We start from the raw sequence: 12,052 nt of genomic DNA, 5'->3' as shown, positions 1-12,052 counted from the left end.
ATATGATCAAATCTGAAGTTGCAAGTGGATCAACTTCGACCCCACCAATACCTACAAACAAATTAACTCCAGTTCAGATCCAACAAGCAAAACAACAATTATTAAGACAACAACAACTTCAACAACAACAGCAGCAACATCAAGCCCAACAACAAGCCCAACAACAGCAATTAAAACAAAAATTTAATCTTAAAAATTATCATTTTGCTTCATCAACTGAAGAAATACTACGTAAATATTCAAAATATCCTGCTTCATTAAGTTTACATATTTTCGAGAATTATTACAGATTCAACAATTCACAAGATTCTCAAATAATACCGAAAAATTCACCAATGATTAAAAATTTCATGAATCATGTATTAAAGGAAGAAATCCCCGTTGAAATGAGTGAATTATTAAAAGATTTTGCTATAAAATCTTATGATGGTTGTTTAATTTTACAAGTTTATGATCATAGAAATATGATAAAGACATTTGCTTATGTTAATAGGAATTTACCATCACCACAAAAAGATCCAAAAAATGAACCAACGGTTGTAATGAAACCAAGAACTTATAGAACTTTATTACGACCAACTCCATTATCAATATATTATGATTTATTATACCACACAGATTCTGCATTAACTAAATTTACTGATACTTTATCACTACAGATGGAATCTGAAATCTTAACATTAACAAATAGAGAATTAGATTTATCAGTAAAATTAAATCCATATGATTATTCTCATCTAAGGCCAGAAATTGAAACTGAAAAAATCGTCAAAGATGAAAACGAACCCGAAGATGGAGTTGATAAAATTATATATCTGCATAGAGAATCTGTTGAAGTTCCACCTCGTAAAATACATCAAGATGAATTGGTATTACATAAATCATCAGAATATGAAGAACTTATGATTTTACTTTCAAATAAAAATAAACGTTTTGATGATAATCAAGATAAGAAATTAGTTATAGTGAACCCTACTACAATGCCAAGTACATCCACTGCTCAATCAGTTCCAGTTTCAAAACCATCAAGTAAAGAGAATTCTGTTGGTGCAGATGGTAAAACCAAAAAGAATGATAAAACAACTACTCAAAACATTCCTGCTCCAGTTACTATGGCATCAAATCCAGTTAGAGCTACTGGTCAATTCATGAGATTAAGATTAATTGAAGAAATAAGGAAGAAAAGAGAACTAGAAAAAAGTCAACAAGAAGCTAAAATTCAAGCTCAAGCTAATTCAGTTCAAAATGATATGATGCAATCAGTTCCTGAAATTCCTCCACCAAAAGTCAATGGAGTAAGTGATGCACCAACACCAGCACCAACTAATAAAAGACAATATTCAAATTCTTCACAAACTCCTGCTACTAAAAGAGCTAAAAAAGATACTAAAAAATCAATACCTAATCCATCACAATCTCCTCAAGCACCAAGTCAACAAACACCTCATATCCCACCAGAATCGCAAATACCTATTAAGAATGGAGTTATGTCTTCAACTTCAACTTCACAAATTCCTTCATCAAAAAATACTCCAATGATTCCAAATCCAGGTGTGCCAATACCCGCACAACAACAGCAACAAAGAATGAGTCAAACTTCAACACCTCAACAATTACCTATGGGAACGCCAAGCATAGGTCAAGCTCCAATTCCCCACCAACAACAACCACTTCCTCAACAACAGCAACAACAACCAATGTCACAAGCACCAATGACAAATCAAAACCAACAAGTACCACCTCAACAACAACAAAGACCTCAAACTCAACCCCAACAACAACCCCAATTAACATTACAACAACAGCAACATCAACAAATTTTCCAAAACTCTTTGAGTATAGAAGAACAACAACTCTATAAACAAATTCAATCCAAAATGCAAGCATTAGCAATGATGGGTCAAACAGGAGTTGCCCCCAATGGTCAACAATTATCAGCACAACATAAACAACAAGCATTACAACAAGTTAAAGTATTACAACAACAATTATTATCTAAATTTCCTATATATTTTCAAAGATTAAAACAATTTCAAATATTTCAACAAAAGCAAAAACAATTACAACAACAAAAACTTCAACAACAACAACAACAACAACAGCAACAAAGTGGTGGAATGAATGGTCAAGCTCAGCTGTCTATGATGCATAATAATATGAGTAATGGTTCAATGAATATACCACCACAACAATTTCCAAATCAACTAAATAACTCAGTTCCACCAGTTGCCCAAGCACCACCTCAACAACAACAAGTAGAACCGAAAAAGAAAAGAGCATATAAGAAAAAAACAGCACAAACCTAATATGACTTTTTTTACCTTATCATTTTCATTTCATTTTATGTTATACCCATTTAACATTTTTTTTGTCTTTTTAGAACTATGTAATTTACATAAATTAAATAATAAAATAAATTAATTTATTTAAATCAGAAAATGTAAAAACTTGTAAAAACTAGAAATTTACGAAATCGTAGATCAACATTATAAGGATATATCAAAATTAAACTAATAAAAACTAAACAAAAAATAATAAAGCCAAAAAAAACTAGAAAAAAATATAAAGAAGCAAATCATCAACAAAACCTTCCAACTCACCAACTAATAGCCAAACTTGTATATATAAGTTATCACCACCAAAAATAAAAACCAAAAGCAATTAATTTAATAAAAATTAATAGAATTAAATAAAAAAATATATCAACCACCAAATAATAACTCAATAACCTGTATCAAATGCCACAAAGAAGTCAACTCTTAAGCACTACCACTCACTCACTAATTGAAAGTTGATTCATCAGAAATTTGAGATCCATAAATTCCTAAAGCAGTAATAGTAGCAGCGACATAAAATACTCCTTTACCTACTTCTTTTAAAACAGTCTTCAAATTTGATGAATTTGAAGAAGATCCTAATAATTGTTTCTTTTTTGGAGGTTCATCTGCAAAATCAATTTCTTCTAAACTTTCATCTGAATCAATAAATGTTGAATGATCATCATCTTCTATTGAATTTGTTGAGAAATTTTCTTCTTCCATTTCTTCAAATGATCTTTTTTTAGTAGTTGATGGAGATATAACTTTAGGAGAAGCTGGTCTCCATTTTGGAAACACATCATCAGCGAAATCCGCAATGTCACGGGTTTTGTTATAATTTATAACGACTACTTCTTCTTCATCAATTTCATCATCTTCAGTTTCACAACAACATCCTTTTACATACGAATATCCATATCCATCTTCATCTTCATCTTCATCAGAATCAGAATCAACAAAATATTTTTCTGCATTATATTCACCAGAGTCGTCTGACAACTCTTCTTCTTCTAATTCTTCTTTTTCTTCTAATTCTTCCTCTTCTTGCGCTAAATCTTCTTCATCGACACCTTCTTCGTCTTCTTCTTCTTCTTCTTCTGATTCTAATTCTATCCCTGCACGTCTGCATTGTTCAGCAGCTACTTCTTTTTCAAAACATTCACAAATTCTAGGATTAGGACATGTTTCCAAATGAGAGATATAAGCTGGTGATTTTTCTATTTCTTTTCTAATTTCATCTTTTTCCATGTCATCTTTTAAACAATAATCTTCAAACCCTTGTTGACATGATTTGCAGAATAAATCACCACCGAAACCATAAATTGCTGGGTGTTTAAAACATTTTTGACAATCAAATGAACGATGAGTAATTGATGTATTTTCGAATAAATATTTAATTCTATCTTTTACTTGTTCATCATATTCAATACAATGTTCACTTGGTGCTTCATCTTCAACAAAATCTGAGTATTCATCATCATCTAAATCTTTTTCTTCTCCACTTGGGGTTTCAAGTCCTGAACTTATTTCATCTTCATGACCATCAATTTTTTCTTTTTCTCTGCTTAAATTAACATCTTCATCATCTTCATATCCAAATGGAGTAGTTGTTGCAGAATAAACATCTTTATCCGATTTAGTACTAGAAATAAGAACAACTGAAGCATCTTCTTCTGCATCACCAAATGGATCTTCTTCTTCTTCGCTTTCTAATTGAATTACTTCATTATTTGTTTGATTTTTTTGAACTAAATTTTCTTGATCAATATTATCATTATTAATTGATTTTGTTTCTGTACCACTTACTTTATCATCCTTTTTATCAATTACCTTGATTTCAACAGTATGATCAGAATTTGTTAAGTCAATTGGTGAATTACTTGCATTTTCTTTAAGTTTATTACCATTTGCAGTAGCAGAATTAACTTTATTAATATTATTATTATTAATAGGAACAAATTTAATAATATTTCCATTAATAAAAATTTGAAATTCCATATTAATTTTAGCACCTTTAAATTTAGATAATTGAATTGTTTGATTTAAATTAGATTCATTTAAATTTTCTTCGAATATTTGATTAATTTGATTTGATGGTAATGAAATAATTAATCCTAATTTATCTTTATTTGATAATCCAATTTTAGTATTTGGTAATAAAACATGATCATTAACAACAGTTCCAAATGTTGATTCATTATCTTTAATTGTAAATGGTGTAATAGTATTAAATTTATCATATTGTATTACTGCATGATTTTTTGAAAGGTGATTATTATTAAAATAAAGATTATTAATTTGAGGATTTCTATTCAGTGTTTTATTTGATGCTCTTTTAATATAATATTCTTGTTGATCTATAAATTTAATAACTCTTTCATTTGAAATCATTTTCAATTAGTTGATGGCAAATTGAAAAGTGTTGTAAAAATAAAGTAGTAATAAAAATAATAATATATGTAATAATAAACTTAAAAAAGAAAATAATAATTTTTGTTTTATCCCTTAAAATTTCTTTATCTTATCTTTTTTTTTTTTTTTGAAACAATATTAATTAGACTACTGTGATTTAATTATTACACAAGAGAGAGACAGAGAAAGAGATAAACATTTTATTCTCATTATGTGCATAATAATAATATGAGAAGTAGTTCGTATAACGTATAGATAATGTCTTCTTTAAGTTCATGTTGAGTAGATTTGTTTAAAATTTGATAATTTATATTGAATTATTTGATTACTCCTGAAATTCTTTCAAATAGGATAATTTGCCAACTAATATTATCTGATTTGATGAATCATTTATTATTTAGGTAGTATGAAGGCCTATCAATAAAAGCTCTGAGTAGGTACTTTTGGCAGAATGCTTCACTCAATTCTTACTTTCCAATTCTTAATGGAATATTGATATGATGTTGTAAAGGAATTCTATACCCTCTAGTTTAATAGAAGGTAATGAACAATTAATTTTGTTAAACATTCAGTTGTATGACATTGCATTGAAAGGAATCTTGGTGTAGATCAATAAAATATAACTTCAGATAGATGAAGTTTAAACAATGGATCCGAGAACATCAATTATAAGAAAAGCTGTATTTGATCCACCGAAAACAATCTAATAAACCTATAAATCAGTTTAAAGCTTGTTTCAACTCAACAACTCCTGTTGAAGTTGCAGAAATTGCAAAAAAAAAGTTTACAAAAACAACTACAATTAAGCATATTTTGATATTTGAAAAGGATTTGAGCTTCGTCAAATCCTACAAAAGTCAAGAGAGTACAATCATTATTACAAAAGAAAGAGTGACCTGATTTTAAGCCAACATATATATAGTTAATGAAATTTATGAATTTGTCATAATTATCAATATCAATGTTTATCTATTTCTGATAATCTTCCAATCATAGTATGAAGAAATTTTCTTTTATAATAAGTGATTTTTATTTAAATCTTCCAATTACTAATCAATATCAATTATATCTTCATTCTCTTTATACTTTAAAGATTAGTGATTTAAATATATGATTTAAGTATTGATATTTTGTTTTATAAATTTACATTCTTTCTTTCTTACATAAATCTCTTATTATTTCTCTATAAAGATAAAGAGTGAAAAAATATCTAAATAGTAATAATAGCTTTAATTTTACAACCAAATTTCATTATAAATTTTATACAAGAAATCAAAATTTTTATATATCATTCAATATTATTTTCACTAAACCTGTACAAATTAGATATATGATTTACTAGAACTTATTTATTTTACTCAATATTTATTCATTTTTAAATGTCAACTGCATTAACAACTGCATTAACAACAACATCTACACAACAATCATTACAACAATCAATACAAGAGAATGGAACAGCTACTACTACTACTAATAATAATAATAATAATGGCAATGGTACTAGTAGGCGACCGACTTATCAACTAAATGATAAATTAAGACATGGATTTGACGAAGATTATAATTCAGAAAATTTTTTAAATTTATTAGCAAATACATTTTATATATATTTTGATGATAAAAGACATAGTACAAATGGTAATCCATTAACTTCAGAAATGAAAACAAGCAATAAATATTATAAAAATTATCAACCCATATATGATTGGAAAGTAATGAAAGAAAGACAAAAAACTATTAGTGCAGTATTAGTACTATGTTTAAATTTAGGAGTTGATCCTCCTGATGTTATGAAAACTTATCCATGTGCAAAATTTGAAGCTTGGTGTGATCCAAACACTTTTACAGATACTAAAAAAGCAATTGAAAATATTGGGAAAAATTTACAATCACAATATGAAACATTATCATTAAGAACAAGATATAAACAATCCTTAGATCCGTGTGTTGAAGATGTTAAAAGATTTTGTAATACTTTACGAAGAAATGCAAAAGATGAGAGAATATTATTTCATTATAATGGACATGGAGTACCCCAACCTACTTCCAGTGGAGAAATTTGGGTTTTCAATAGAGGTTATACTCAATATATCCCTATATCATTATATGATCTACAAACTTGGCTTGGAGCACCAGTAATATTTGTTTATGATTGTAGTTCAGCAGGGAATATAGTTCATAATTTCAAAAAATTTGTACAAAAAAGAATTGATGATGATAATGAAGGTAATCATGATTCAAGTGCTCCATCACCTACTTCAGCATATTTGGACTGTATACAATTAGCAGCATGTAAAAGCAATGAATTACTACCAATGAGTCCTGATTTACCAGCTGATTTATTTACTTGTTGTCTTACTTGTCCTATAGATATTAGTGTTAAATGGTTTATAATGCAAAGTTCATTAAAAAAAAATTATGAAGCATTACCTAAAAATCAAATTGGGAATGTCATAATACCGGGGAAATTAACAGATAGAAGAACTCCCTTGGGGGAATTGAATTGGATTTTCACAGCAATTACTGATACAATAGCATGGACATCTTTATCAAGACCCATTTTTAAGAGGTTATTCAGACAAGATTTAATGGTTGCTGCCTTATTTAGAAATTTTTTATTAGCAAAAAGAATCATGCCACATTTAAATTGTAATCCAATAAGTGATCCACCGTTACCAGATATTGTAAAATTTCATCCAATGTGGGATTCTTGGGATTTAGCTATTGATCAGGTATTATCACAATTATTAAAAACAGAAGAATCTGTACCATCTTCGATTTCACAACAACCAGCAATAACAAATGGTTCCATGGCAAATGGTTCAACATCAAATGGATCAGTACCTAATGGATCAGTTGCAATAACTAATGGCTCAACGCCACCATCTCAAAATTATCAACATTCAACTTTTTTTGAACAACAATTGACTGCATTTGAAATTTGGTTAAAATATGCAGGTCCATCAACAAAAGAGCCGCCAGAACAACTACCAATAGTTTTACAAGTTTTGTTATCACAAGTACATCGTTTAAGAGCATTAATATTATTATCAAAATTCTTAGATTTAGGTCCATGGGGTGTTTATTTATCATTATCTATTGGAATTTTTCCATATGTATTAAAATTATTACAAAGTCCAGCACAAGAATTAAAACCAGTCCTTATTTTCATATGGGCTAGAATAATGGCAATAGACTACAAAGGAACTCAACAAGAATTATGTAAAGATAAAGGATATAATTATTTTTATTTAATATTAAATTCATCAAATCAAGCTGCAAATGGGTCAGGCCCAATGTTAATTAATGATGATCATAAAGCAATGAGTGCATTCATTCTAACGTTATTTATAAAAGATTTTAAAAATGGTCAAAGATTATGTTTCTCAACTGAAATTGTTAGCAACTGCTTAAAATTTATACAAAATAGTGAAAACCCTTTATTAAGACAATGGTGTAGTTTGCTACTTTCTCAATTATGGAATAAATATTCAGATGGGAAATGGGTAGCTTACAAGGAAGGATACGTCAACAAATTATTTTCTTTAATAAGTGATCCAATACCTGAAGTCAGAACTTCCATAATAGTTGCATTAACGACATTTTTATCTGATCCACAAACCCCTCAACCTTCAAATTCAACTTCAGAAGCAAGGAAAGATGAAATGAGACAACAAGATTTAAAATTAGCGAATACAATGTTGGGATTATTAGGTGATGGTTCTCCAATAGTTCGTAAAGAATTGGTGTTTTTCATAAACAAATTTATAAGAGCATATCCTAATTTCTTTTTAGTGGTTGCTTTTAATCAGTTAGAAGAAGAAATTGTATTAATTGATAATCCAAACAATTTAAATGAATTTAGAAAAAGATCACCAGCTTATGGATCCATATTTAGTTCAATTTGGAAAGCATTATTGATATTATCAGAAGATCCTCATTGTGAAATTAAACAATTGGCAGAGATCTTAATTGATTATGTTATGTTAAATTTAAATGAAAGTGAATTATCTCCCATGGTTAAAGAAATGCAAAATTATTTATTAAGTAAATCCACAATCAACATTGGTGAAAGTTTTGGTAATAAACCAATGGAAAAACGACAAGCATCGAGTGCTTCAGTTATCAATAGGAAAAATAATTTATTAATAGATGGATCATCATTGACTACAAGAGCCGTATCATCAAATGGAGCCTCAGAAAAATCAGATACAGAATCAATTTCATCCAAAATTAAAAACCTATCATTTTCAAAATTATTAAAAAGTTTCCAAATAAATGAAGAATCAGATATTAAAAGTTTTACAAGAATATTAAATTCGGGTCCAATACAAACAAGTTATGGATCAGAATATAAACCCAAATCAGCATTCTACAAGACTCGCGATTATAATGAATCATTACCTCAAGATTCTGGATTTTTTGAATATAGTTGTGAATATTTTCAAGAACCTCAAATGTCCAAAAATGAAATAGATGAACCTGGTTCAAAAGAATACATCAAGAGATTATGGAGAAGAAATAGAAATGAAGCTATTATACAAGAGACTCAACCACAAAAGGAAATGGCTTTGAGAGGCGATTGGAATAAAGATATTAAAATACTAAACAATGTATCACAACCTAAATGTATAAAATTTACTCAGTTTGAAAAAATTTTAGTGGCCAGTGATGAAAAAGATAATGTAACAGTCTGGGATTGGGAAGAATCTAAGATAGTTAAAAAATTTTCAAATGGTAATCCCTTTGGTACTAAAATAACAGATATAAAATTTTTAAATGAAGATGATTTACCATTATTGATGACTGGTTCATCGGATGGAGTTGTTAAAATTTATAAAAATTTTCAAAATGAAGATGTAGAAGATGATGAAGATAAATATGAAGGTAATAGCATAAATCAAAGACATGAATTTTATGAAGAAAATGATAATGATGTAAGAACTACTAAGATTGAATTAGTTACCGGTTGGAGAGCATTAACTGATTTATTACTTACAGCTAAATCTTCAGGTTTAGTTTCTGAATGGCAACAATCAAGAGGTTCATTATTGGTTAGTGGTGATGTAAAAGTTATAAGAATTTGGGATGCACCTCGAGAATTATGTTTACTGGATATTCCTGCAAGATCATCATCATCCATTAGTTGTTTAACATCAGATCAAGTTGCAGGTAATATATTTATAGCTGGATTTGATGATGGTTCTATCAGAGTTTATGATAGAAGATTAGATGCAAGAGAATCAATGGTAAAATTATGGAAACTGACTAGATCAAATGGCAACACTACCAATATTGGATTTGGATCAATTAAAAATGTCCATATGCAAAGAGGTGGATTTAGAGAATTAATAAGTGGTTCATCAGATGGATATGTAAATTTATGGGATATTAGATCAAATGATCCTTTGTTAACATTCACAACAAATCAAATCCGAAGTATGGATTCTCATGAACATGCACCTATATTGACCACTGGTTCAAAAGCAGTCAATATATGGTCAACTTCAGGTGATGATTTGACCACATTAAAGAATCCACTAGCTGAAAAATATCTTGCTCGTGGAATTAACTATATATCAAATACAACTTTCCACCCACATAGAATGATGTTAGCTACTAATTATACTCAAGATGCTAATATCAATATTTATACTTGTAAAGATGTAGTTGTTGAATATTAAATAAAAGTTTTGAAACAAATTGAAGTTTTACTGTAGTAGTTATAATTGTTATAATTAATATATCTTTTGTGACAAATTCTTTAGAATATTTTTTGAACCGTATTCGCATATTAATAAATTAATTTGGGTAAATCATACCGAGCAAACTAAACTTTAATCTAAGAACCATCTTTACATAACTAAAAATGTATAATATATTAACCACAATTAATAATTAATTCGTATAATTTAAAAGCTTTTTTAAATACAAGATAATTATTCAGGACTTCACATACTAATCAATTATTCAATTAAATACAGATATCGAATAAATCATCAAAAAAATCATCATCTTATCCAAATCAGTTAAGTCCGAGTTTCGTATATTCTTTTTTTTCTTTTTATCAGATCTGTCAATATATTACACTTATGTCATTATCATCAGAAATAGCAGGTGCGATAGATGAAAACGATTTTTCAACACCTTTACCAACCACAACAACAACCAATAGAATAATGAATGATGAGAATATATCAATAACTCAAAGAATGATAAGTGCATGTTCAGGAAGTTTAATAACTTCTTTAGTTGTAACTCCATTTGATGTAATAAGAATTAGAATTCAACAACAAGGTATACTACCTCAAAATGAACCATGTTGTCAAGTTCATTTCCCTGGACATTTCACCAAGACTATAAATCCTCAACAAATAACGGCACCTGAATTATTTTGGATTCATAATAATTATTGTAAAAGTGGTGCTGAAAATTGTACCAAGATTACATCAACTTTTCAAGGTTTTGCAACTGTTGCTAAACATGAAGGGATAGCGACTTTATGGAGGGGTCTTTCATTAACTTTATTCATGGCAATACCGTCAAATATAATATATTTCACTGGATACGAATATATACGAGATCATTCACCATTTCAAAATTTACCAATTAATCCATTGTTATGTGGTGCATTAGCAAGAATGATTTCTGCAACTTCTGTTGCTCCTGCTGAATTAATCAAAACTAGATTACAATCTATACCTACTGATTCAAGAAATTCATCTCATGTGTTGAGTAACTTACTAAAAGATTCTTTTGCAATGGTTAAAAAACAAGGGATAAGTACGCTTTTTAAAGGGTTACAGATTACTTTATGGAGAGATGTACCTTTTTCGGGGATTTACTGGTCAAGTTATGAAGTGTTTAAACAGAAAATTGGACACTTGTTAAAAACAGATTTTAATAACACCACAACACCAGAAAAAGATGATTATAAAGTATTCATAACAAGCTTTTTATCAGGGTCCATATCAGGGACAATAGCTGCATTTTTCACAAACCCTTTCGATGTAGGTAAGACAAGATTACAAATCACAATGGATGAAAATCCAAACCAACATAAGACCAATATGTTTAAATTTTTATATAATATATACAAGAGGGAAGGAATAAGAGCATTATATGCTGGTTTTGGACCAAGAGTAATGAAAATTGCACCTGCTTGTGCTATAATGATATCATCTTATGAAGTTGGTAAAAAAATATTTAAAAATGTTAATAGTAGTGGTAATGGGAATAATCATAATAATGGGAATTAATAGAATTGTAAATAGCTGTATTTAGTATTATAGAGTTTTAGGAGTTTTGTTAATATTTAT

The 12,052-nt window shown here is 28.6% G+C and overlaps 4 protein-coding genes across 4 annotated transcripts; 3 read left to right on the top strand and 1 right to left on the bottom strand. All coding sequences in view use genetic code 12, as the record gives it.

The window, feature by feature from the left end:
• Window positions 1-2: 2 nt before the first annotated feature.
• SPT20 (Spt20p) lies at window positions 3-2,306 on the top strand (the record flags this gene model as incomplete). Its single annotated transcript, XM_051763344.1, has 1 exon — window positions 3-2,306. One exon carries the CDS (start codon window positions 3-5, stop codon window positions 2,304-2,306), a length of 2,304 nt encoding a protein of 767 aa, XP_051620193.1.
• A 474-nt stretch (window positions 2,307-2,780) lies between these two features.
• KGF54_002822 (uncharacterized protein) lies at window positions 2,781-4,709 on the bottom strand (the record flags this gene model as incomplete). The annotated part of the gene is made up of 1 exon (XM_051763343.1): window positions 2,781-4,709. One exon carries the CDS (start codon window positions 4,707-4,709, stop codon window positions 2,781-2,783), a length of 1,929 nt encoding a protein of 642 aa, XP_051620192.1.
• A 1,400-nt stretch (window positions 4,710-6,109) lies between these two features.
• On the top strand, window positions 6,110-10,417 carry KOG1 (ubiquitin-binding TORC1 subunit; the record flags this gene model as incomplete). The annotated part of the gene is made up of 1 exon (XM_051763342.1): window positions 6,110-10,417. One exon carries the CDS (start codon window positions 6,110-6,112, stop codon window positions 10,415-10,417), a length of 4,308 nt encoding a protein of 1,435 aa, XP_051620191.1.
• Window positions 10,418-10,825: 408 nt separating this feature from the next.
• MTM1 (Mtm1p) lies at window positions 10,826-11,992 on the top strand (the record flags this gene model as incomplete). Its single annotated transcript, XM_051763341.1, has 1 exon — window positions 10,826-11,992. One exon carries the CDS (start codon window positions 10,826-10,828, stop codon window positions 11,990-11,992), a length of 1,167 nt encoding a protein of 388 aa, XP_051620190.1.
• Window positions 11,993-12,052: the final 60 nt, after the last annotated feature.

Source organism: Candida jiufengensis (assembly GCF_024610255.1).
Source record: "Candida jiufengensis strain CBS 10846 chromosome Unknown scaffold3, whole genome shotgun sequence".
Lineage (NCBI taxonomy): Eukaryota > Fungi > Ascomycota > Pichiomycetes > Serinales > Debaryomycetaceae > Lodderomyces > Lodderomyces jiufengensis.
The sequence above is the reverse complement of the archived record's forward strand: the minus strand, read 5'-3'. Positions and strand labels throughout refer to the sequence as shown.